The 25579-nt window shown below is 44.0% G+C and overlaps 2 protein-coding genes and 1 pseudogene across 4 annotated transcripts in view; 1 reads left to right on the forward strand and 2 right to left on the reverse strand.

The window, feature by feature from the left end:
* Nucleotides 1-77: 77 nt before the first annotated feature.
* On the reverse strand, nt 78-3633 carry Rilp (Rab interacting lysosomal protein). Of its 3 annotated transcripts, none has more exons than XM_076871516.1 (8): nt 3222-3633; nt 3056-3143; nt 2860-2966; nt 2590-2775; nt 2162-2307; nt 1581-1703; nt 837-920; nt 78-575 (listed from the first exon to the last, which is right to left on the reverse strand). In XM_076871516.1, exons 1-8 carry the CDS (start codon nt 3447-3449, stop codon nt 431-433), a joined length of 1107 nt encoding a protein of 368 aa, XP_076727631.1. In that variant the 5' UTR covers nt 3450-3633; the 3' UTR covers nt 78-430. The 3 variants fall into 3 exon arrangements, with proteins under 3 accessions (XP_076727631.1, XP_076727632.1, XP_076727630.1); XM_076871517.1 differs by having other exon boundaries at nt 1585-1703; nt 3056-3149; XM_076871515.1 differs by having other exon boundaries at nt 79-575; nt 3056-3149.
* Nucleotides 3634-4197: 564 nt separating this feature from the next.
* The window catches only part of Prpf8 (pre-mRNA processing factor 8), a 32791-nt gene continuing 11409 nt past the window's right edge, over nt 4198-25579 (reverse strand). The window contains exons 25-43 of the mRNA XM_076871206.1: nt 15181-15428; nt 14883-15062; nt 14531-14666; nt 14186-14355; nt 13667-13796; nt 13400-13546; nt 12793-12953; nt 12282-12473; nt 11783-12020; nt 11082-11210; nt 10012-10125; nt 9755-9928; nt 9332-9525; nt 7757-7996; nt 7521-7662; nt 5268-5408; nt 4974-5113; nt 4683-4885; nt 4198-4524 (exon numbers count right to left, since the gene is read on the reverse strand). Coding sequence (XP_076727321.1) covers nt 4370-4524; nt 4683-4885; nt 4974-5113; nt 5268-5408; nt 7521-7662; nt 7757-7996; nt 9332-9525; nt 9755-9928; nt 10012-10125; nt 11082-11210; nt 11783-12020; nt 12282-12473; nt 12793-12953; nt 13400-13546; nt 13667-13796; nt 14186-14355; nt 14531-14666; nt 14883-15062; nt 15181-15428 — 3234 coding nt within the window. The 3' untranslated portion in view covers nt 4198-4369. The remainder of the gene's footprint in view (nt 4525-4682; nt 4886-4973; nt 5114-5267; nt 5409-7520; nt 7663-7756; nt 7997-9331; nt 9526-9754; nt 9929-10011; nt 10126-11081; nt 11211-11782; nt 12021-12281; nt 12474-12792; nt 12954-13399; nt 13547-13666; nt 13797-14185; nt 14356-14530; nt 14667-14882; nt 15063-15180; nt 15429-25579) is intronic.
* Nucleotides 19364-20603, forward strand: LOC143409751 (POU domain, class 5, transcription factor 1-like; annotated as a pseudogene).

Raw genomic sequence — 25579 nt, forward strand, 5'->3', positions numbered from 1 at the left:
ATGAGGAAACCTCTGGCTGCCCCTGCTCCTGGCAGGCGTGGGAGGTGGGACGGCCCACTAACAGACAGACATGGAGAAATTTTTGAGTATTGTGGGCAGTTGCTTTATTACATTAGCTGAAGTTATCTGTACAAATCCTCAGACAGGTAGATAATCAGTCCTCTGTCTCCTGAATGGGGAAACTGGAACTTGGAGAAGAAACACCTTTGCACAGATAGCCCAAGGCTTGGTGTAGGAAAGTCAGGAAGGTAAGCAGGCTGAGCTCCCTGTCATGGTGAGTACAAGCAGGACAGGAGTTGAGCACCAGAGAGGGCTGTGAAGGTAGGAGCCCTATCCTCATTTGAGCTCACACATCCGCCCACTGCCAGACCCCAGAGGCCTGACTGAGGCCCTCAGACCAAGATGTTTATCAAAAGCAGGGCAGCGCCAGTCAGGAGTTGGGGGCTGGAGGGGTGGCCACAGGCTCCAAGTGAGGTTGCTGTGGGGCCTCCTCTTCTTCCCCTAGTTCACCGGGAGTGGTATTGCTGGTCTTAGCTTCTGAGGCCTCTGCTTCACTGTGATACCATGAGCCAAAGCTGGAGGGAGAGCCAGGAAGTACTTTGAGCCAGAAAGCCAGAGAAGTCAAGGATATGGGATGAGGGCAGGGAGTGATGGGAAAGGAGATACAGAGGGAAAAAAGGGCAGTGTGTGGTCATGGGGAGCTGAATGGGGTCAGGTCAGGAAGGGAAGGTTTGTTGGAGCTCAGGACAGCAGGGTGAGAGGCAGTGGAGAAGGAAAGGAAAAAAACAGGACTCCTCCTTCACCTCCCTTCCTGCCCTTCCCTTCCCTCAACATACAAACTCTGTATTCTGGACTCAGAGGGTGGGGGATCATCTCCTTTATTGCTGGAGAGCTGAAGCCAGGAGCCATCCTCATCATCACTAAGACAGAGGAAAGAGAAGATGTGAGGGCCACATATTGAGGCCCTGAGGGACAACAGGAGTTCAGCTCACGTGGAGCTTTTTGAATGGCCTCCAGGAGCACCAGGGAAGGACAGAAGGACTTCAGGGTTCCCAGCTAGAGTGAAGGAGGCACAGGACATCTTGAGGCTTTTACTTTATAGCCTGGCAGGTAGCAGGCCCCTGGCAAAGCTGCAGGCCCAGACCCATTCCTCTAACAGATAGACCCAGTCAAGGCAGGAAATTGAAAACTGAGTATGGAGAAGCAGCATTAGCAGGTTTCTTCAGCAGATGTATACAATAGACAGGGCAGGTGGGAGAAGTGTGATCCAGAAAGATGATAGCAAGTGGGACCGTGGGCTCAGGCCAACTCAGCAGGCCCAAGGAGTGACCTAATCATAGCTGCAGGCTTAGCAGGACAGACTAGACAGCAGGCTCAGGGATAAGGAGGCCAGGTTAGATGGTCCAAGAAGTGACTAGATGAGTTTGATATAAGGGGTGACCAGGCTGGGTCAGCAGGCTCAGCTAGGTGACCACTAGGTCAGCAAATGCTAAGAGGTGGCTATCTAGGTCATCAGGCTCAGCAAAACTTGGGAGGGAGAGAGGAAAGGCTGGATCAGGGAAATGGAGGCAGAATCCTACCTACTCTCTGCTTCCTCTGGTGTCCCTAACATCTTGGCCTTGATCTTCTTTCGCTGTTTCCTGACAGCCACCTTCATGGCTTCAAGCAGAAGCCCAGGGACCCTGTGGTCTGTCAGCAGTTCCCTATAGGAGAGAGGGAGTGGCAGGGAGAAAGCAGTGAGGATGCCAACTGTAGGTTCCAGTCCAATTACCCATTTGCCTTTTTCTTCCTGAAATACTGCTTTGTACTGCTAACATTTCTCAGATCTTCCTATAGGTGGCCTGCTTCCTAGGAATACTTCCCTACTTGCTGCTGCTGCTGCTGCTGTTGTGACCCTTTGTGCGTGCTCTCTCTCTCTCTCTCTCTCTCTCTCTCTCACACACACACACACACACACACACATATACACACACACACACACACAAACACACATGTTTGGATGAAGTTCCAGGACAGCAGGAACTATTTAATTCATGTCCTCCCAGTACCCAAGCAGAGCCTGGCATATGTCACAGTGGATATATCAGTGAATAAAGAATTAGTGGGTGACTTGAGGCCCAAGGTAAGTAAGTGGAGGCACCTCCTCTTCCTAGGCTCTTACCGCTGGAAATAGGCCAACTCCTCCTTGAGCAGAAACACATTGGTTTTGAGCTCATTCCGCTCTTGAAGGATCTGCTCAACCTCCTCCCTGCTGAAGCCACACTGCCCTGCCTCCGGAGGGTGCTCTGGCTGTGGTGGGGTATGCATCTGTGAAAGGGCAGAAATGATTGAGGAGGGCAGCCTCCATTATCCTTCCTACCTAAACCCTAATACTATCACAGGAAGGCTAGGGAAAGTGACTGGAAGACTTTGGGGGCAAGTGTGCAACAGTAGAGGGCGGCACTGCTGCAGCTGAATGGGTTTTAGGTGCAAATCTATGTGTCACCTTCCAACGGATTTGCTATGTAGCCTGGTACAACTTGCCCAGTGCTTAATAAGTGCCAGACTCTGTGGGTCTGAGTCGGGTCCCTACCTTACTTCTGCACTCACCGGGTCCTCAGGAGTCACTGGATCAAGCTCAGGCCTCTGCTCTTCAGCTGGCTTGCCAGGGCCTTGCAGTGGTAGCTCACGCTCCCTCTCGCGGTCCTGTGCAGCTCGCAGCTGGGCTTGCACGGCGGCCAGCTTGTGTCGCAGCTCTGCATTTACCAGCAGGAGGCGCTGCAGCTGCTCCTGCAACTGAGGGTGGAGGGAGAAGAGAGCTGACAGGCAGGGCGCCAAGGCCCGCCTGAGCCCCGCCCCATGCCTACAGACCGCACTCACGGCTTCCATCTCCTGGCTACGTTGCAGAAGGTCGCGGTTATAAGCCCGGAGCTCGTCCCGCTGTTTGTCCGTCACCTCCTTGAGCTGCTGCAGTAGAGCGTGCTCCTCTGAAGAAGGCGTGTTAGTGGCGGCCTGCAGGAGCTGAGGCCCCAACTAGTCCCTAGCCCACCCTGGTCCCGGCGGGGCCTGGGCTTACCCTGCGGTCCCGAGCGTAGTTCCCTACGGAGGTGCTCATTCTCCTGCCTCAACCGCAGTAGCTCCAGTTCGGCCTGCTGGGCAGACACCTGCAGCTGGGGATGTACAGGCTGGGATTAGAGCCTGCCATCCCTACGGTGGGGTAAGCAGAGCGAGGAGTGACTCACCGAGTCCGGGGCGGGCCCAACAGCAGCCTTTTCCAGGAACTCCAGTGCCCGCACCACAAGCGGCACCAGCCCGGCCGCTGCCTCTGGGCCAAAACGACGCGCCAGCTCTTGCAGCTCAGTGCCCAGGGCCCCCGCTAGATGGTATACGAGCTCAGCTGCTGTCGCAGACCCCGAGGCTATTTGAGGTATCCAGCTGGGTGGCCCAGGCGCTGCACTCCTGGGCTCCATTTTCCCCCCAGAAGACCTAGGGCACCCCAGGCCTCAACTAGGACCGGAAAATGCCAAACAGTTCCGTCCCAGGAAGTTTAGGAATGTAAAGGGCGGGGTAAAGTGACAAAGGAGGAGCAACAAGGGGTAAAGGACTGGGAAAGGGACTTGGTGCACCCTGTCCCTGTCCCATTCAACCCCCAAGGTCACAGGGAACTGAATCACCATTTCCCAGGCAGGTGTCCAAAAGCAGAGGCCCGGTGTTGTTAGTGGTCATTGTAGGCAGGCCCTCCCGCTAGCACCCAGTCCAGGCTCCACCCCTGTGCCCAAGTCCAGAAGTGGACTTGGCTGCTAAGCACTCCAGGCAAGAAGTGAGACTGAAGGCCAGTGAGTGCTGTTTCTCTACCAACAGTGTCAGAAAAGTTGAGACTAGACTGTGCTACAACTACAGACCACAAACCACAGAGCTAAACCCAGAAAGGGGAGCAACTTCTCCAAGTATGTTGAAAAATGATGATGGTTTACAAGTATTTTTCAAAGAAACCATAAAGATAGTCAAGTCAGTAGAGTGTGAAAACCCAATCCCACATCAGTTCCGTAAGTCTAGGGGATATTCAGGTCCAAAGCCCTGAACAGGAGGGAGCCTTTTACTCACTCAAGATAGAACCCAGCACCAAGCTGTGAACAACTGCCCCAGCCCCCTGTCATTTCCACATTCAGAATTTGAGCTCAGGCAGAGGAAAAAAAAAAAAAAGCAACCAACCCTCAATTTCTATTTATACAAAATTTATTATATGTTGTTCAGGAATACAAGCCATTAATGACACAAGCACAAAAACGAAGGAAAAAAGGGCCAAGCTGCTGAATATCACCAGCCTGTATGTGGGCATAAGAGGCTTCAGCATTTGAAAAGTCCGAAACAGGAGGGGGTGAGGAAACAACTAGGCATATAGGTCCTCTCGGTCTGCAGAGTAGACCTCTCCCTCTTGCAGGAGGGCAAAGTTGAGGAAGTGGGAGGGTCTGTGCACCTCATGGTAGAACTCTTTAGGGTTTGCCAGCTGTAGCTCATACTTCATGTTGGGATCATGTCGGACACCTTAGGTGAGAGGAAAACATTAAATGTTAAAAGGGTCTCCTTTCCGCAACCAGCCTGGGCCACTGGGCCATTTCTGCCCAAGTGCTAAGGGTAATGACGTCACTTATCCCCAACCCTGTCCCCACTTCCCATGCTGCCCTCACACACAGCCTACTCACCCATAAAGTTGTAGTTCCATGAGGACTGAGCAGGAACCATAAAGAAGCCAAGGAATCGGTCTGACAGCAACATCTGGACCCTCTCATAATGTGAGGGTAGATAACCCTTGGGGTTGTTGCCTTTGTCTGTATTCTGGCGGCCCCATTCATAGCCACTGGGTGTCAGCTTGTAGGCTGTCAATGTGCAGGAACCTGGTGTGAAGCTAGAGAGGACAAGGACACGTGACAGTTCAGCCCCTGACCCGCAATGCCTACCCCACAATACTTCTTCCTAGGAGGGTCCAAGCCCACCTGCAGGTGATGATAATGGTCTTCTCGCCATCCCAAGATGGGTTGTCAGCCATGATTTTGGCATGGGTGGTGACATCCTGGGGTGACAGCTGGGGGGACTCATTGGGCTGAGTGTGGATCCAACCTAATGGCTCCATCTCCTATGGGCAAATACCAGTAAAAACTGTTCAAAATCCCATGTGCAAACAGAACTCTCACCCATTTGACTAACATGCCTGTCTGTCTCCTCCCTGAGGGCAAAAAGGCACATATTCTCAAGCTCCTACACTTCCAAGCTTCATTACCACCACTTACTTTGAGATACTCATGCTGGGGCAGCTGACCAGGCAGGTGCACAGTCTGGTGAGTACCCCACTGTGGAACCATCACAATGCAGCGGATTTCCTTCACTTGGGGGTTATCCGGTGGGCTCACCCCATACAGGTATCCTGCAATCTGGAGATGAGGGGGTTAGGAGTCTTAGTTCCAATCCAGAGTTGGGGTGTCAGCTTGTTTCCCTCCCTATCTCCAAGAATAAGAATGAAGTTTCTCAAAAATGTAGCCAAAACCCCCTGCATCAGAATCACCTGGAGTTCTTGTTCAAAATGTTAGACTTTCTTCATCACAATCTGCAATATAATCTAGGAATCTGCACTGCTTTCAAGCTCCCCAGCTGATAATTACTTAGTATCAATAAACAAACAAGCACACAGCTAATGAATTTCTTTTCTTTCTTTCTTTGGCACTGGGGATTGAACTGAGGCATGCTTCACTGAGCTTCATAACCTTTTGGTAGCGGGCATTGAATCCAGGGGTACTTTATTGGAACCACAACTCTCCCCCTTTTATTTATTTATTTTTTTTTTTTGAGATAAGGTCTAATTAAATTGCGAAGATTGGTCACAAACCTGTCGTGGCTGATCTCAAATTTGTAATTCTCCTGCTTCAGCCTCCCAAGTAGCTGGTATTGTAGGTATATGTCCCCATATCCAGCCAGCTCAATTAATTTTCACAAGCTGAATACCACATCTGGAAAACCAGCACTAGCCAGAATTTTATTTTATATTTATTTTTTTAGTTATAGGTGCATACAATATCTTTATTTTATTTTTATGTGGTGCTGAGGATCAAACCCAGTGCCTCACACATGGCAGGTAAGCACTCTACCTCTGAGCCACATCCCCAGCCTGACAGAATTTTGCTATCAACAAAGTTAGGGAAACTGTTTCCTATAAAATCACTCATATAGAATACTAGTTATCTTTTGAAATTTGCCAATCTGCCAGGCATAGTGATGCACGCCTATAATCCCAGCAACATGGAGAGGCAGAGGTAGGAGGATCACAAATTCAGCAACCCTGTCTCAAAATTTAAAAGGACTAGGGATGTGGTTCAGTGGTTAAGTGCCCCTGGGTTCAATCCCTAGTACCAAAATAAGCAAACAAACAAAAAAGTAGACCTGATGGCCACAACTGGTGTTTTATAACATATGAATATGAATTACTAGTAAACTTATTTGGAGTCCCTTTCTGAACCACCGTTTTATTTTATTTTTTTCAGTGCTAAGGAGTGAACCCTGAGTCCCATGCTTACTGATAAGCACATACTCTTTTACTGAGCTACACCCTAATGCCCTTCTTATCCTTTGCTCATTCTTCTTCAGTTACTTTTAAAAAATTAACTTCTGAAAATTCCCTTTTACATACTAATCCATTATCTCTTAGACTAATGAAATACTTTTTCATTTTTGTCTTACTCTGTATCACAACTTATTAATTTTGACTATAGTTTTATGTCTTTTTAAAGGAAGTTATCCCAACACTAAGGTCATCAATATTTTAGTGATTTATTTAAAAAACTGCATTAGCTCTGCAGTTCAGTATTTAACATTCAGATTTTGAATCGACTTTATTTTACTTTTTTAAAAAATATTTTTAGTGGTAGATGGATACAATGCCTTTATTTTATTTATTTTTAGGTGGTGCTGAGGATATAACCCAGTACCTCATTCATGCTTGGCAAGTGCTCTACCACTGAGCTACAGTCCCAGCCCCTACCTAGTTTTATTTCTGCAAGTAGTATGAGGCAGGGCTCCTGCCTTTCCCCACCTGTCTCAATATCATAGGTATGCTTAACCTCCCTGATTTGATACAGCATGTTTATTTAAAATAACACATGAATCTATTTCTGACCATATGCTTTTCTTTCCCAATAACTTCCCAAGCCAATAATATAGTCTCTTGGGCTGAGGTTGTGGCTCAGTGGTAGAGTGCTCACCTAGCACACCTAATGCACTGGGCTCCATCCTTAGCATCACATAAAAATGAAATAGATATTGTGTATCCACCTACAACTAAAAAATAAATATTTTTTTAAAAAGTCTCTTAATTGCTAAAGCTTTATAAAATATTTTGATATTTCCTAAGGGCCCACATCCTCTTTGGGCTATCCTTTTACAGTTATTTATTCATGAACATTGAAATCAGCATTCCAAACTTCAGGAAATATCAGGTGAGTTTTAGGCATGTAATATGAAGGGGCATCTGTGGTCTAGTTCAGCACACTTACTTGGGCACGAAGGTCAGATATGCAGATAAACTTCTTAAGCACATTCTTGGGAAGGATGTAAGTGTAACCAGTCTCTTTAATGTCATCAGAAGAAACATAAATGTGATTGGTTCGTAGGTGCAGATTGGCAGCAGAGATGGCCCTAAAAACAGGACATGTCAGCACTTGTCAGCCCAAGCATCATCTCCAGTAGCACCAACAGCCTCTCCATCCCTACCCTTTTGTCCTTCACATACCTGACCCTCCATTCAGTTTTTGAGGAGAAAGTCTGAGTTTCATAGTTGCTGGTTGTGGAGGTGATGATCTCATCACCATGCTTGTTGACAGTGCGAGTCTGTGTTGCAGTCAGCTGTGACTGTTCCTTGGTCTGCTTCTCAATCTCGGCTATCTGCTGTCGCTGCTGTGATGGTGCTGAGATCTCCATACCCAAGATAATGTCTCGAATTTCTGACTGTGTCAGTGATGCCACATTCACACTGTGGGCATAGCGTGAGTTACACAAGGATCCTTACCCTTTAGCTACTTTTGTCTCAACAGAAAGAGTATAACTTGGTAGAAAGGGCAGGTCACACTCTCACTCAGATAGTTCTCCAGTGACACTTTTTTTAAAAGCCTGAAGTGGAGGCTGGGGCTGTAGCTCAGTGGCAGAGCGCTTGCCTGGCGAGTGCTAGGCACTGGGTTTGATCCTTAGCACCATATACAAATAAAGTAAAGACATTCTGTCCATCTACAACTACAAAAAATTAAAAAGCCTGAAGTAAAGATTGCTGATACTTTGAAGATTCATCACATTCCAAGCAGGACAGCACTCTGCATAAGTACCTTTTAGCTATTTGGTGTCCATAATTCCCACTTTCCCTCCACAAAAAGTGTCCTAGCGGGGCTGGGGTTGTGGCTCAGTGGTAGAGCACTTGACTAGCATGTGTGAAGCACTGGGTTTGATCCTCAGCACCACATATAAATAAATAAAGGTTCACTGACAACTAATATATATATATATATATATATATATTTTTTTTTTTTTTAAAAAGCGTCCTACAGGATACTTTTCAAAAATGGAAACCCCAGAAACTGTAGAACACTGCCTCCTACTCAAAGGTAGTAGTATTAATCACTCTAGTGGGTAACTGGAAATCAAATGGGTATTTTTGGTTGCCACAACTGCTCAAGAGGGGATGGGAGGCAGAGTGTGTGTACCAACAGCTGTGATACTTGGGGTCTTAGACACAAACTTTTGGTAACATAAGGACAGTAAAGAAATGCCCTGCTAAAAATGGAAATAGGGGGACTGGGATTGTGGCTCAGTGGTAGAGCGCTTGCCTAGCACGTGTGAGGCACTGGGTTCGATTCTCAGCACCACATAAAAACAAATAAAGGTCCAACAACAACTAATAAAATATTTTAAAAAAGGAAAGAAATACTAGAGAAAATTAAAAAAAAAAAAAAAAATGGCAATGGGGCCTCCTCTAAGAATGGTCAAGAGTCAGAATGAAGTCCTGAAACCTCAGATACTGCTTCTCTTCTACCTAGGATCATTCTACCTCTGAACTACATCCCAGCCTCCTCTCAACCCCCCATCTTGAGACAGGGTCTCACTAAATTGCCTAGGCTGGCCTTGAATTTGCCATCATGAGCCTCCTGAATAGCTGATTACAGGTGTGCACCACCACATTTGGCTGCTTACCTCTCTTCTATGGGCATTACTAAGATTATTTCCAGAAAACCTTCTGAACTTAATGTTTCAAAACTCTAGAACCCATATGCTAAGCTACCTAACTTTTTGATCTCCCATCTATCTCCCCAGTGCTCACTTGTTTTTCTTGCCATAGTCGGCCAAGATCAGATCCTTGAGCTGCACCTCCACTTTGATCCACTCTTCGTCAGTCAGGGTGGGCCAGATGTGGTGGGGTTCTGTAATAGTAGTCTTGTCTGGCTTCAGGATTACTTTTGCCCGGTCATTGTTCACATGCAGAGCACGCAGAATCAGGATGAGACGGGAGAAAGCCTGGGAAGAGATTTGGAAGAGTAAGGGGAAGTCAGTTGCTTGAGGCTCTTCTCCTTTCCTCTCTACAATCCTTATAGGAAACCCAATCTTCTAAACTTTAAGATCCTAACTCCTCATAAATTAGTAGTGTTCCTGCCCCATCTATAGTTCAAAAATTTGAAAATGACCCTATAAAGTGGGCTGTGGAGATAACTAAGGAACAGAATCATCTCCTAAGGTGGTTTCATACCGTGTAAGATGAGATTGTCTTAAGCCAGTCATCATAGAGGTTGAAGAGAACCATCTGGGGCTCAGTGGCTTTAAGGATGAGATCCCCAAACTTTTCCACCTTTAGACAAGCCTGGAAGGGGAGTTGAAGCTCCGATCCTTTGATCACAATATTAGGGAAGTCCAGCAAGTGTACCTAAGACAGGATCAAGTTCAAGATCAGAAACAGAGCCTGAGGGTCTCAAACATCCTTCCTTCTACCCTGTCTACCCTCTTAACCTCCAAAGGATCCAGCATGCCCTTCCTGGTGACAATGATTTGCTTGGGCTGCTCCTCCACAGGCAGAGATCTGATCAGGGCAGCTACTTCTTCAGCTGTCTTCCATTTGGCCAACTAAAAAGGAGAAGAAAATAGAAATTGAGTCTACCTGGACTACCTGTAACAGAAGATCCTACTCTTGAAATAAACTGTTTCTAATGAACACTGGTGTGTAATATTAGGTACTTAGAAGGTAGAAAAGGTAACAAATGGCTTTGTCCAAAGGGGTTTTTCAACCTTATGAGATAATACTACAAACCCATAAGAAATGGCATGCTCAATTACGTACTCCAGGAACAACAGAAAGAGTTACACAAAGAAATGGGTCTTTTAAAAAAAATTTAACTTAATTTTATTTATTTATTTTTATGTGGTGCTAAGGATTGAACCCAGGGCCTTGCACTTGAGAGGTGAGCACTCTACTGCTTAGCCATAACCCCAGCCCCAAGAAATGGGTCTTAATGGATAAGATGATGATGAACAGAGGACAGTTCATTCTAGAAAGATAAAAGGGGAAGTCAGTTGCTTGAGGCTCTTCTCCTTTCCTCCCTACAATCCTTATAGGAAACCCAATCCTATAAAGAAACATCAGGGTTTTGGGCTAATATGATCATGGACCAACAGAAAAAGAAAAAAAAATATACATACATATATATATATATATATATACATACATACATATATATATATATATATATATATATGAAAAGAAACTATGGTTGAACAGGTATAACCCCGAGAGATATCAAATGTCTGAGAAGCCAAAGAATATTTGTTCTCTAAAGATAATTTTTTTGGTAGCTTTGTTTAAAGATGAGAGATTCAGGAAGCAGAAAGATCAGTTGAAAAGTAATGAAGGTCCTCAAACTCCCCTGGACCTCTTGCAGAATACTTCAAGTAAAGTAATTTAGGGAATATGTTTAAATGATATGCTTGATCTTTCAATAGTTATTATTTTCTCCCCATCACTGCCTCCCAACCAATAAGGGCCAGCAAGGTTCTATGGACTCTTTATCCCTGATCCTGCTTACCTGCCCCAAACGCTTCTGTCCAGCCCACACAGATGTGTGAATTATCTTGAGAAACAGCTGCCCTGTCCGTGGGTTGAAGATGAAGATGGCCCCATTGATGGGTTTGGTTGTCAAGTTCCCTTCAAAGGTCTAAATGATGATTATATTATTAGTACGACCTAGAAACAACCATCCTGTCACCGCACACTACTCTCAGGCCTTTCTGCAGGGTTTTTTTTTTTTTGGTAATACTGAAGATCGAAATCAGGGGCACTTTGCCACTGAGCTACATCCCCAGTCCTCTTTTACTTTTTGAGCCAGGGTCTCACTAAGTTGCTAAAGCTGGCCTTGAGTTTATGATCCTCCTCCTTCTGCCTCAGCTTCTTTTATCACTGGGATTACATGCATCCACCACCATGCCTGCACAGCCCTATTTTATTTTTTGTAGGTGCAGATGGACAGCATGCCTTTATTTTATTTGTTTATATTTTTTATGTGGTACTGAAGATCAAACCCAGTGCCTCACATGTTCTAGGCATGCACTCTGCCACTGAGCTATAGCCTCACCCAGCCCTATTTATTTTTTAAGACAAGATCTCATTAAATTGCTGAGATTGGCCTGTGACTTGCAATTCTCCTATTTCTGCCTCCCAAGTTGCTAGACATAGGAACTTGGCATGCAACACCACACCTGGCTTCCCATGGTAATGCCCAACACTCACCTTGTGGATAGTTACTCTGTAGACATTAGTATCATCCACAAACCAGATAATCTGGTTAGAGAAGAGTTCACCATAGTTCTGAGATGACAAATATGGCTCAGTGGGCTCAGATGAATAGAGCTGTAGCCCCTTGCGGATTCGTTCACGTAACACATACAAGGCAGGGTTTGCCTTCATGATCTTGGCCATGGCCTGCTGTATGAGAGGCTTGCTGCCTGGGAACCAGTTTCCATAAGCACTGTGAGAATGGAGAGGACAAGTAGAGTTAATCCCAGGCTGATATCCAAATATCAAGGTAAAGTACAGCTCTACAAAGGAAGAAGGACCAGGCTGATAATAATAATCTGCTTATGTACACATTACAGAGAAGAGTCAGTGACCCAGAAGCGCAGAGGAAAAGGCTAATACTCACCTCACCTGGACAAACAAAACAAAAAAAACACATCTATATTAAACTATGGGACTAATGGAAAATACATGCATCTGAACCCTAACTTACCTGTGCAGATTATATGCCAAGTCAATTGCAATGAGCACACCTGTAGGTGAAGGGTAAATACTCATGTTGTCTGTGGTATAGTCCAGGAACTTGGCCCGGGCATAGCGCTCAATGTCATGGGAATCATAGTCCCCCCAGCGCAACTGGATGTCTATCCAATACTTCTGAGTGGTGGTGCTGTCCATCACATCCCTAAGGGTAGAAAAAGAGGTCAGGTTTCCAGGTATAACTAATATTCCCCAAACCATAAGAAATTAAAATCACTACAACTCACCTGAATTCCAAAACCATCCCCTCTGACTATTCCAAATCAACAATCAACAGATTCTCCTGTTTCTGCCTCCTCCCAAGTTGCAACAGATTGATTGCTGATCTGGAATAGCCAGAGATTCAACAGATCTGATTGATGGGCTCCAAAGGTAGCACTGACTCCAAGTTTAGGACTAGTCTCCCAAAAGAACAGTAACACTAAGGTTACTGGATGTCTACAGCTGGTTCATAAAATACTTACTTGGAATCTGCTAGCAATGAGGGTCGAGAGACATTCCACTTATAGGAGGCAAAGAGCAATATATCTGCACAGGAAGAGTTCATCTTATAGGACTTTCGGGGATGGATTGTCTCCTTTTGTACGGTCTCTATTTCTAGTGCATCCAGTTCCTGGTCAAACACCTGAAGATGAAGGTGGTAGGTTTTAACTTATTATAGAAATCCATTTGTAATATTTACATTAATTGGCACTTCCAGGGTGGATTTCCCATATGCAAAAGAGCAAGCTGGCTGGGCGCTGTGCCGCACACCTGTAATCCCAGTGACTGGGGAGGCTGAGGTACGATGATCACAAGTTTAAAGCCAGCCTCAGCAACTTAGCAAGGCCCTAAGTAACTCAATGAGACCCTATGCGTGCGGCCACATACCAACAAAGATGTTGTGTCTGCCGATAACTAAAAAAATAAATAAATATTAAAAAAAAATAAAATAAAATATCACAAAAGGGTTGGGTATGTGGCTCAGTGATTAAGCGCCCCTGGGTTCAATCCCTGGTACAAAAAAAAAAAAAAAAAAAAGAGCAAGCTGACCACTTTTTTGTGGTATCTTAACCCCTCAAGCTGGCCCACCTGACACAAATCCATGACGATGCTCTCATGGATCTTCTGCCACAAGTGGGCTCGAAAGATTTGGATGAGAGAGATCTTCAACGTGGGGATCTTGCCATGCATGAAGATACCTGTCAGGTCTAGCTGCACCTGAAAGCCCACATATACCTGCCAGGATAAAGAGAACATGACAATAGAGGTCAAGGGACTCTGGTTCTCAGGACATATTAAGGCAGTGGAAACACTTGTTTTTAGTTTCCATCTCTCAGGTCTAACAGCCATACTTACATTGGCCCGATTGATGGTTGGGGACCACCAGAGGGTGAATCTTCGATTGGGAATCTGGTTCAATCCTGATCGCTGAGCATTAGTTAGCTTCTTCCACTTCATAGATTCCTCAAAGCCACTAGCCTTCTCCCTGGGGAGCAGAAGAGCCAAGTGAGTTGATGTCTCGCCATCTCCTAGCACACTGCTGACCTCCTAAAGGTGAGTAAGGGATATTACAGTAGATGACAAAAACACAGAAGGGATGACCTGTCATCCTGTTAGAGGAGAGAAAGCCAGCCACACTGATACACACCTATAATCTCAGTACTCAGGAGACTGAGGTACAAGGACCCCAAGTCTAAGACTAGCTTGGGCAACTTAGCAATACCCTGTCCCAAAATAAATTTTTAAAAAAGGGGCTGGGGATGTAGCTCAGTGGTAGAGAGCTTGCCTAGCATGCACGAGTGAGGCCCTGGTTCAACCCCACAGTAGTATACAACGCCCCCCCCCCCAAAAAAAAGACAGAAAGAGAATCCATACCAGAAAAGACCCTCCCAGGTAGGGAAGTAAGTGCCCTTAAACAGTGTGTGTTCCAGAATGCCTTCTACACCACCCAGGGCTTGAATCATATCTGTACGGTAGTTGTTTAGGTTCCAGAGTTTCCCATCATGTCGCTGGTGTGTCCACCAAAAAGGGTTTTGCTTCAAAACCTAGATGGGAGAACAGATACGTTCAAACTTGTGAGTGCCTAATTCCCTAGGGATGTAGAGAAAAAGGCACCCTCATATACTGCTAGTGGGAATATAAAATAGATCATTTTGGAAAACTGTTTTGGACTCCCCAGATCCAGGTGGTAGGTTTTAACCTATTACTCGCTGCACATACCTGGTACTGCTTAAAGTCAGTTCGGACACGCCAGCCCTTATCATAAGCTAATGTGTGCCGATCCTTCTGGAAGAGAGTGTTGATTCGAGGAATGCCACGATCCCAAGAGTCCTCTAGATCTTCTAATGTCAGCCGTCTGCCCAATAAAGTAAGATTAAAGTCAAAATGTCTTCTCAAGTGAAGAACTAATCATTTCCTCCTGACCAAGGATAAGTAGAGTCAGGAGTAGAACCTGCCCTCTTACTCCATAAAAATGTACCATGCTCTGCCTATGACCTCCACACAAGACTCAAAGTTTAACCCCTTCTCTGGCCCCTCACCCCAGTGTTGGTATACCCTCCTGAATGCCCACCTGTTCTGAGCAATGGCCTCTTGTCTCTTGAGTGCATATTCAGCCCAGACCCGCTGAGAATCGATGAACTCACTCTCCCATGGCTGTATGTAGCGGTATAAGTTGGGAATCAGTTGGTCTTCTTCATGGCTCATTCCTGAACGAAAGTGTGTAATACCTACATCTGTCTGCTTGGACCACCTGTTTTAGGCAACCATGATTAGAGATAAAAGTAAAGCCCAAAAAGTAAAGAAACACCCTTTTCCCTCAGGGCATATGCAATAGAGTCTAGCGCTAAAGAATTTCAACCAAGCCCTACCTGAGGTCAGATTGGGGAATGAGCACATGGCCCATTGACAGCATGCCCAATCCTCCCAACTCCTTAGGGGTGTAGAACACAACAGGAGGGAACCGACTTGGCATCTTGGAGTTGAGTCCAATCTTAATACGTGTCTGGATCTTGTTCTCACACTTCACCAGCAAGTCTAGGAGTTCCTGGGTATTCACCACAGCCTCCCGAAAGTATGTCATAAGGCCAATGAGAGCTGTATTCCACTTATTCACAATCTAAAGTTAGCGGGAAACAGTAAATTCCAGATGAACAATGATGATGGGGTGGTGGTGAATATGGCTTAGATCCAGTTAGTTACATCTCTAGTACTTAAGAAAAGAGTTCAACATCATTAGTCATTATGGAAATAGACATCAAAACCATAATGACACTCCACATCTACTAGGATGGATATAATCAAAACAGAAATGACAAGTATTAGCAAGGATGTAGAGAAAAAGGCACTCTCATATACTGCTAGTGGGAATATAAAATATAAAATGGTACATTTTGGAAAACTGGCATTTATCAAAAGGTTGATTAAGCAACTTCAGTCCTGGGTATATACTCAAGAGAAATGAAAACATCCACACAAAAACCTGTATAAGTATTAGCAGCATTATTCATAATAGCCAAATAGTGGGAAAATTTTCAAATGTACATCAATTTACAAGTTGATAAACAAAACATGGAATATCCATATAATGGAATGCTACTACTTCATAAAAAAGATTGAAATACTGATATAGGCTATAATATGGACACATTATCTAAGTGAAAAAAAGACAAAAAAGGCTATTATTCTGAATACGCAAAGTAGTTGGAAGAGGCAGGGGAAAGAGGAGCTGGGGTAGAGCTCAGGGGTAGAGTTCTTGCCCAGCACGTAAGAGGCCTCAGCTGAGATCCCCAGCAATGCAACAAAAACCACAACAAAACAAAACAAAAAAAACCCTCAAAAACTAAAAAGGAAAGAAAATTGTCAGGGACTACAGAGTGTGTTTGTGTGTGGCGGGGAGCTGCTGCTGCTAAGAATGGAAATTTGGGACTGGGATTGTGACTCAGTGGTAGAGCGCCTGACTAGCATGTGTAAGACCCTGGGTTTTTCCTCAGCACCACATATAAAAAAATTAAATAAAGGTATTGTGTCCATTTACAACTAAAAGTATTAAAAAAAAAAGAGAGAGAGAATGGGAATTTCTTCTCTGGGGTGATAAAAATGTTATGAAGTAGTGGTAATGGCTGCCTAATTAATGAATATGCAGAACTATGAGATTTAAAATTGTGTGTGTATATATTCATTGTGTGTGAATTACATCTCTCTTTTTTTTTTTTAATATTTATTTTTTCATTTTCGGCGGATACAACATCTTTGTTTGTATGTGGTGCTGAGGATCGAACCCAGGCCGCACGCATGCCAGGCGAGCGCGCTACCGCTTGAGCCACACCCCCAGCCCTGAATTACATTTCAACAAAAAATGAATTGATACAACAGAGTCTAGTACAAATGACTGAAAATAAGACCAAATAAACCAGGTGTGGTGGGGCATGCCTGTAATCCCAGCAACTCCAGAGGCCGAGGCAGGAGAATCACAAATTCAAAACCAGATTGGGCAATTTTGCAAGACCTTGTCTCAAAATTTAAAAAAGGGCTGGGGATGTACCTCAGTGGTACAGCACTTAGTTAGCATGCATGTGACCTTCGTTTAAATCTCCAGTATTGCAAAACATAAACAACCAAATACAAGTAACCCCAGGGAAACCAAAAGTGGGAGATGGGGGACAGGATGATAAAAACAAACTACTAAAATATAATGGGGGGAGCTGAGGTTATGGCTCAGTGGTAGAGCACTTGCCTAACATGTGAGGCACTGGGTTCAATTCTTAGCACTGCATATAAATAAATGAATAAAATAAAGGGCAATCAATATCTTAAAAAATAGAGCTGGGGTTGTGACTCAGTGGTAGAACGCTCGCCTAGCACGGGCAGGACCGGGGTTCTATCCTCAGCACCACATAAAAATAAAGGCATTGTGTTGTGTCCATCTACACCTAAAAAAAAAAAAAGACTAAGGATATAGTTCAGTGGTAAAGCACCTCTCCGTTCAATCCCCAGTACCATCGAACAAAATAACCAAAACTTTTTTTTTCTACAATTTGTAATTTCAAGAACAAATGGCTTTTTAAAGCAAAAATTGTAACAAAGTAGTATAGCATTTATAATACACGTATAATTAAAACATAGGACAAAAATACTACAAAGAGTAGGAATAGTGAACATAATTTAAATTTACCTCCACTTTTTACTTATTGGGTAAATGTGTAGCCCTCACTTCACATGTTCAAGGTCCTGAGTTCAATCCCAGTACCACAAAAAATAAAATTAAAATAACTCAACCCAAATGAAGGCAGGAAAAGAGAAAAGGAGATGGAATAAAAATTAAAAAATGGAGGCCAGGCAAGGTGGTGCATGCCTGTAATCCCAGTGACTAGGAAGGCTGAGGCAGGAGTTTTATGAATTCAAAGCCAGCCTCAGCAACTTAGTGAGGCCCTAAGCAATTTAGCAAGACTATGCCTCAAAATATAAAACAAAAAGGGTTGAGGATGTGGCTCAATGGTTAAGCTCCTCTGGGTTCAATCCCCAGTACAAAAAAAAAAAAAAAAAATTTATATATATATATATATATATTATATATAAATAAGAGGCAGACATGGTGGTACATACCCATAATCCCAGCAACTTGTTGGGGGGCAGGGGGGGGTGGCTGAGGCAAGAAGACCACAAATTCAAGGCCTGTCTCAGCAATTTAGCAAGGCCCTAAGCAACTTAGCAAGACCCTGTCTCAAAACAAACAAAAAAAGGGGCTGGGGATTTGACTCAGTAGTTAAGCATCCCTGGGTTCAATCCCCAGTACCAAAAAGAAAAACAAATAGATGAACAAGGAGGGCCTGGCAAGACTAGGGAAGCTAAATCTGAAGGAGCTCAAAAATGAATAAAAAGGGCTGGGGATGTAGGTCAGTAGTAGGGTGCCCCAGATTTCAATCCCCATACCAAATGGGGGGGGGGCAACAAGATAAATGATTTATTGATCGTTATATTAGCCTTTTTTGGAGTATTCAGACCATTTGTAAGGTAAAATCTTTTGAAAAGAGACCGTAGAATGGGCTGGGATGTAGCCCAGAGGTAGAACACTTGACACATGAAGAGGCCCTGGGCTCGATCCTCAATGCTGGCATGGGGAGGGAGGAAGACGAACTTGAAAAGGGAAATAAATCTACAACTATAGCTGGAAAATGTCCAACATTCCTCATACAAAGCTGGGTGCAGTGGTGCATGCACACCAGTAAACCCCAGCTACTCTGGAGGCCTAAGGTAGGAGACCACTTGAGCCCAGGAGCTCTATTTCAGCCTCCGCAACATAGCAAGACTCCATTTCAAATACAAAACAAGCAAACTAATACTCTTTTCTCAGTAACTGATAGAAATAGATCAAGAAAAAAATATATATACAAATTGATCACAATGTAATCAATTAACTGATAACTGGACAGTCAACAAGATAGTAGACCATATATGCAAGGCCATAAAACAAGTCTTAGTCCATTAAAAAACAAAACAAAACGGGCTAGGGATGTGGCTCAAGCAGTAGCGTGCTCGCCTGGCACGCGAGCAGCATTGGGTTCGATCCTCAGCACCACATACAAATAAAGATGTTGTGTCCGCCGAAAACTAAAAAATAAATATTAAAAAATTCTCTCTTTAAAAAAAATTAAAATTAAGAATATACAGAATAATATATTCTCTGATCATAATGGAATAAAGCTAGAAACTAATAAAAGAAACTCCCAAATATGTGAAAATCAAACAATATATTTCTAAATAACCTCTAAGTGAAATAAAAACTCACATGGGAAATTAGAAAATATTTTTAACTGAATAAACTAAAAACATAATACATTAAAACTTGAGAAGGGACTGGGGATATAGCTCAGTTGGTAGAGTGCTTGCCTTGCATGCACAAAGTCCTGGGTTCAATCACCAGCATCATCAAAAAATAAAAATTAAAAAAAAGAAATGTGAGTGGGTGGGATTGGGGAGGGAAAGAGGTGTTGAGCAGTTCCTTGGTGAGTCCTTATTTTGTCAGGCCCCCGGCTTGGGGTGCACTTCTAATCCATGGCTTTAGACTTTGCCTTCTCGCCCCCTCTGGGCGGTGGGGGTAATGGGCCAGGAGGGCCAGAGCCGAGCTAGATTGACCCTCGGACCTGGCTAAGCTTCCCAGGCCCTCCGGGTGGTCCAGGAATCGGGCCAGGTTCGGACGTGTGGGGGGATTCCCTCATGCCCTCCACCCTATGAGTTCTGTGGAGAGATGGCATACTGTGGACCTCAGGTTGGAATGGGCCTGATCCCCCACGGTGGCCTAGAGAGCTCTCAGCCTGAGATCGAAGTGGGAGCTGGGATGGAAAGCAACTCTGAAGGGGCCTCCCCCGAGCCCTACATTGCTCACCCTGCTGTGGTGAAAGTGGAGAGGAGAAGGTGGATCAAAACCCTGAGGAATCCCAAGATATCCAAGCTTGGCAGAAAGAACTGGAGGAATTTGCCAAGCTACTGAAGCAGAAGAGGATCAACCTGGGATATACTCAGGCCGATGTGGGGCTCACCGTGGGGTTCTCTTTGGGAAGGTGTTCAGCCAAACAACCACCTGCCGTTTTGAGGCTCTGCAGCTTAGTTTCAAGAACATGTGCCAGCTGCGGCCCCTGCTACAGAAGTGTGTGGAGGAAGCAGACAATAATAAAAACCTTCAGGAGACATGCAAAGCGGAGACCCTCCTGCAAGCCCGGAAGAGAAAGCGAACAAATATTGAGAGCGGAGTGAGAGGCAACCTAGAGAACATGTTCTTGCAGTACCCAAAACCCCCACTGCAGGAGATCAGCCACACTGCCGAACTCCTAGAGCTTGAGAAGGATGTGAGTGTACCTGTCCCTGTCCACACCATCTCTCTGCCTCCCTAGTTGCCACTCCCTTTTCTCCAGCTCTGGTTCCTGTCCTCCTGCCACTTGGGCTTTGGGTGAAATGATCAAACAAAGCCAGACCCAACTCCAGGAGCTTGTAGTCTAATGTCACTCTCCCGTGTCTTCCACTCCCAGGTGGTCTGAATGTAGTTCTGTAACCGGCGCCAGAAGGGCAAATGATCAAGCATTGATTATTCCCAACAAGAGGAGGATTTTGAGGCTGCAGCTTCTCCTTTTTCAGGGGACCTGTATCCTTTCCTCTGGCCCCAGGGCCCCATTTTGGTACCTCAGGTTACAGAAGCCCTCACTTCACCATACTCTACTCCCCGGTCCCTCTTCCTGAGGGGGAAGCCTTTCCCTCTATCTCTGTCACCACTCTGGGCTCTCCCATGCATTCAAACTGAGGTATCTGCCTTTCCCAGGTATAGGGGCAGAGGGAAGAGGAGCTAGGGAGAGAACCTGGAGTCCAGACCAGGGCTTTTGGGATTAAGTTCTTCATTCACTAAGGAAAGAATTAGAAGCTCACAGGGTGGGGTGAGGAGTTGGGGAACTGATTGGTGGGAAGGTGAAGTTCAATCATGCTCTTGATTTTAATCCCCACATCATTCATACTTCATTCTTAAATAAAGAAGCCTGGGACACAGTAAATAAAATAAAATAAAAAAGAAAAATACAAAAAAGAAATGTCAGAGCATTTATTTGGGGCTGGGATTGTGGCTCAGAGGTAGAGCACTTGGCTAGCATATGTCAGGCACTGGGTTTGATCCTCAGCACCAATAAAAATAAAGATATTGTGTCCACCTATAACAATATTAAATATTAAAAAAAAAAAAAAAAAAAAACTTGAGGGACCAGACACCACCGCACAAGCCTATAATTCCCACTGCTTGGGAGACTGAGGCAGGAGGAGTTCAAAGCTGGCCTCAGCAACTTAGCAAGACCCTTTCTGTAAATAAAATACCATAAAAAAGGGCTGGGAATGTGGCTCAGTGATTAAGCACCCTCTGGGTTCAATTCCTGATACAAATAAGTAAATACTTGAGGAATGCAGTGAGGCACAGTGACTAGCAAAGCTAAGACAGGATTGCAAGTTCAGTGAGGCCATCCTCAGCAACTTAGTGAGACCCCATCTCAAAATAAAAAATAATAAGGAGAGCTGGGGATATAGCTCAGTGGTAGAGTGTTTGTCTATCAAGTACAAAGCCCTGGGTTCAATCCCCAACAGCACTGCTTGGAACAAAAAATAATAATAATCCAACATAATCCAAACAAATTTATCCTTGCTTCCTCTTCTCCAACAGCTTTGGATGTTTTTCCATATATGTTATACATACTTCTATACCTATCCTCATCACCCTGCCCTCAAATCTATTGCTAAAGCGAACATACCATTTGAGGGAGCAAAAAGCAATCTGTAATTTTAGTTTCCTAATCATCCAAAGATTTCAACTTTTTGCCAATATAAACAAAAAGACTTAAGTGATCAAGAATTATAGTTAAGAGGAAGAAAAAAAATGCGTAGTATGAAGATTATTTAACTAAGACTTTATTTATACCTTTCCCTCAAGCTATAAGTACTATGTAGACCCATATTAAATTATATAGTGCACACACAGCTATAGCAGTTTAGATTTGCTCTGGATGTATAATCACATTAAAAATAAGTAACTTTCTAACTATTTCATTTTTTAATTGGTTGGTGTGTGTGTGTTTGTGTGTGTGTGTCTGTCTGTCACTGGTAGCTGAACCTAAAGGTGCTCTAACAATGAGGTACATTGACCACAGCCCTTATTTTATTTTGAAACAGGGTCTCTCTCAAGTTGCTGAGGCTTGCTTCAAACTTGTGACCGTCCTGTCCCACCTTCCAGGAGACTGGGTTTATAGGTATGTACCACCATTCCTGGCTGATCTGTTATTTTTTCCCAAGGCCAATGGCCACTTTTGGTTTCTTCCTTCTTTCCTCTCTGCTGTCATCCAGGATCCCAATGTGGTCCAGCATCCTTGATTTCCTCTTTACCCAATCCTTTTCCAGAAATTTATGACAGCCTTCTGACAAACCCCATTCTAAACAACTACTAAAATTTATGTGCTTTCTCTATCTCATCAATGAATAGTTGAGTGCTTCCATGAAAAGTGAACACCCACTTACTTACCTCTTTCTTTCCCCTAGTATCCCAACAAGGTTTTGCTGACTTTATCTGCTAACTGCTTATCAAATCTGTTCTACTCTCCTTGACTTTTATTTTCTAGAAACCCACCTGGGTCCTCAGCACACCTGCCAATCTCTTATTTCTTCAACAATCATTATCACATCTCGTTGCAGTTCTCACGTCTAATGTGCACAACCCAAGCCCTTCACTCCTGCACAAATAAGCTGACAAATTCAAGATGCTGTTTGAACTTCCCACTAACTTCACCTATATTCACACCTATTAGGCTCAGAGGACTTTTCCTCTACTTGCCTTATCCCTTCTGAACACCTCTGCAACTCTACTCCATCAATCATCACACTTCTGTGATGTACCTGCAACTGCAACTAGCTCCTTCTTAATCAAGTCACTCCCATTCAAAAATACCTGCCTTGACTTATAGCTCCCTCTAGGTGGCATCTAATGTTCTTAACTCCAGCTCTGGCAAACAGATCGTCCTTGTCTCCACTCATTTCCCATAAAGCCTAACCCACTGCCATCTGGCTTTCATCCCCACTATTTCTGAAACAGCTCTAAGGTCACCAATGACGTCCTAACTGGCAAATCCAGTGGATGCTTTTCAGTCCTTATCTAACAGAAAAGCTCTTAGGCAACTGACACTGTTATGTATCTACTCCAATTCTGGACACTCATTCCTTACAGCCTTGGCTCATGTGTCCTGGCACTCTCCCTCCACCTTCTGGCCACACTGGTTTTTGGTGTTCCCCAGGCTCCAAGATCTTGCTCACTCTTGAACTTTCAATCTTTATGTCAACAGACTCCTAAATTACTTGGACATCCTATAGGAAAGCCCTCTAAGTTAACACTGATTGCTCTCATTTCTTACTTTCTTTTCCTAGAGCCTCAAACTCACAATGTTTTTCATCAAATCTAAGAGATCATCAATTTAAGAGACACTACTAAGAGGAAGGGGGGGATATCTGTGTGTACATATACACACACATCTATGATGCATTCATGTATACATGTGACTTAGAAGTGAAGAAATATAAATAAATGCCTGCTGGACACCTCATGGTTGTTCTCATGAACTTCAGTTTGTTTGTTGATGTTTTTTTTTTTTTTTTTTGGTACTGGAGAGTGAACTTAGGGGTACTCAATCACTGAGCCACACCCCAGCCCTATTTTGTATTTTATTTAGAGACAGGGTCTCACTGAGTTGCTTAGTGCCTCACCATCGCTGAGGCTGGCCTTGAACTTGCAATTCTCCTGTCTCAGCCTTCCCAGCTGCGAGGATTACAGGCATGCACCACCATGCCTGGCATGAACTTCAAATTTTTTATATCCTAATTTCATTTATTTTCCTTCTTAAGCCTCTCTTTGGGCTTAGGAGTAGCTTAGTGGTACAGTACTACTTGCCTAACATATGTAAGGCTTTGAGTTCAATCCCCTGTACCAAAAAATACATGCATACGTACATTAACACATAAAACCTACAATAAACAAAACAAGCTGGATATTGTGGTGCATGCCTATAGCCCCAGCTATTACAGAAGCAGAGTCAGGAAGATTGCTGGAGCCTAGGAATTCAAGACCAGCCCAGGCAATATAGTGAGACTCAACTGGGGGGTGGGGACAATGGCACCCTGCTCTTCATATTTTCTTCCAGTCAATGGCAGATAAGCACCTATTCACCCATGCCTGAAAGTGAATGTAATTTTTTACTTCTTTCTTTCCCCTGGTATCCCAAACAAGGTTTTACTGACTTTATCTGCTAACTCCCTATCAAATCTGTTCTATTCTCCTTCCTCTATCTGCTTTCATTGTTTGTTCGTTTGTTTTTTACCTAGACTTCCATAATAATCTTCCATCCCATCTTTTTTTTTGGGGGGCACTGCAGATTGAACACAGGGGCACTTAGCCAATGAGTCACATCCCTAACCCCCTACCCTTTTGAGATAGGGGCTTGCTAAGTTGCTAGGGGTGGCTTCAAACTTGTGATCCTCCTGCTTCAGTCTCCCAAATTGCTGGGATTACAGGTATGTGTGACCATGCCCACTATCTTTCTAATTTATATTTATATGCAGTGCTGAGAATCGAACCCAGTGCCTCACACATGCTATGCAAGCGCTCTACTAGAGCAGCAGCTCCAGCCCTAACAGGATTTTGAATAGACTGGTAATGCCCTCCATGATATAGCTCTTGTCCATTTATCCAGTCTCATCTCCTGATAGTCCCAACTCCACCTGCCCCATCTCATGACTTCTTTCAGTAGCCTTACCCTAAATAATCAACTCTGTAATGTTCCCAGATTCCCAAATAATAACCCCTATAAATGTCACATCCTATTATAGTTCTCTGACCATGTATTTGTCTCTCCAACTAGACAGTGAGCTCAGAAGGTAGCATCCAGTGTATGCACAATACCTAGAACACAGCAGCAACCAACAAATACTAATACAAGTTACATTATTTCTGTTGTCTGGCCTTAGATATTTCCCTCTTTCTGGGGAAAGACCAACCTAAAAAAGACAAATTTTTTCCTTGTTCTACACTCAAAAAAATGTATCATGAGAAATGCAGGGAAATGCCCAAATTTCACTATTAATAGAAGCCTTACTAAAATATGTAAAGCATTCTTAAAAAAAAAAAAAAAAAAAAATATATATATATATACACATATACATATATATGTATGTATATATAAAGCATTCTACATGTACTGCATATTTAAAGAGATAAAAAGGTCAAACTGAAAGGAAAATGTTGTAGCTACAAGTTACTTTAAGGGAAACCAGGGTGAGGTGACTTTTTCCCCCAGTACCAGAGACTGAACCCTCAGCATGCAAGACAAGTGCTCTACCACTGTGCAATATCCCCAGCCCTGAGGTGAATTTATAAGTCCAGCAGAAACCTAAGTATACGCAGTGAACAAACCCTTGGATTACTCTTTCTCAATTCTAGTTGCCTTTAAACTGGGCCTCTGGAAACAACTGGAGGGAAAATAAACAGATAGCAAGTGAAAACTGCGTTTTAATTGGCAGTCTATGCTACTGGTTAAAGTGCACTATATAACTTAGATAACAAGCCCCTGGGAAAATACTAAGATGTGCTTTTTTTGTTCAAACCCAACATCTACTTTTGCCTTTATTTAAGATAATCTCAATTCCACAGATGTAAACTGCTGAATCCCTACAAGGAATTCTCAGAAAATAAATGTGAATTGATTG

This window comes from Callospermophilus lateralis, chromosome 11, assembly GCF_048772815.1.
Source record: "Callospermophilus lateralis isolate mCalLat2 chromosome 11, mCalLat2.hap1, whole genome shotgun sequence".
NCBI lineage: Eukaryota > Metazoa > Chordata > Mammalia > Rodentia > Sciuridae > Callospermophilus > Callospermophilus lateralis.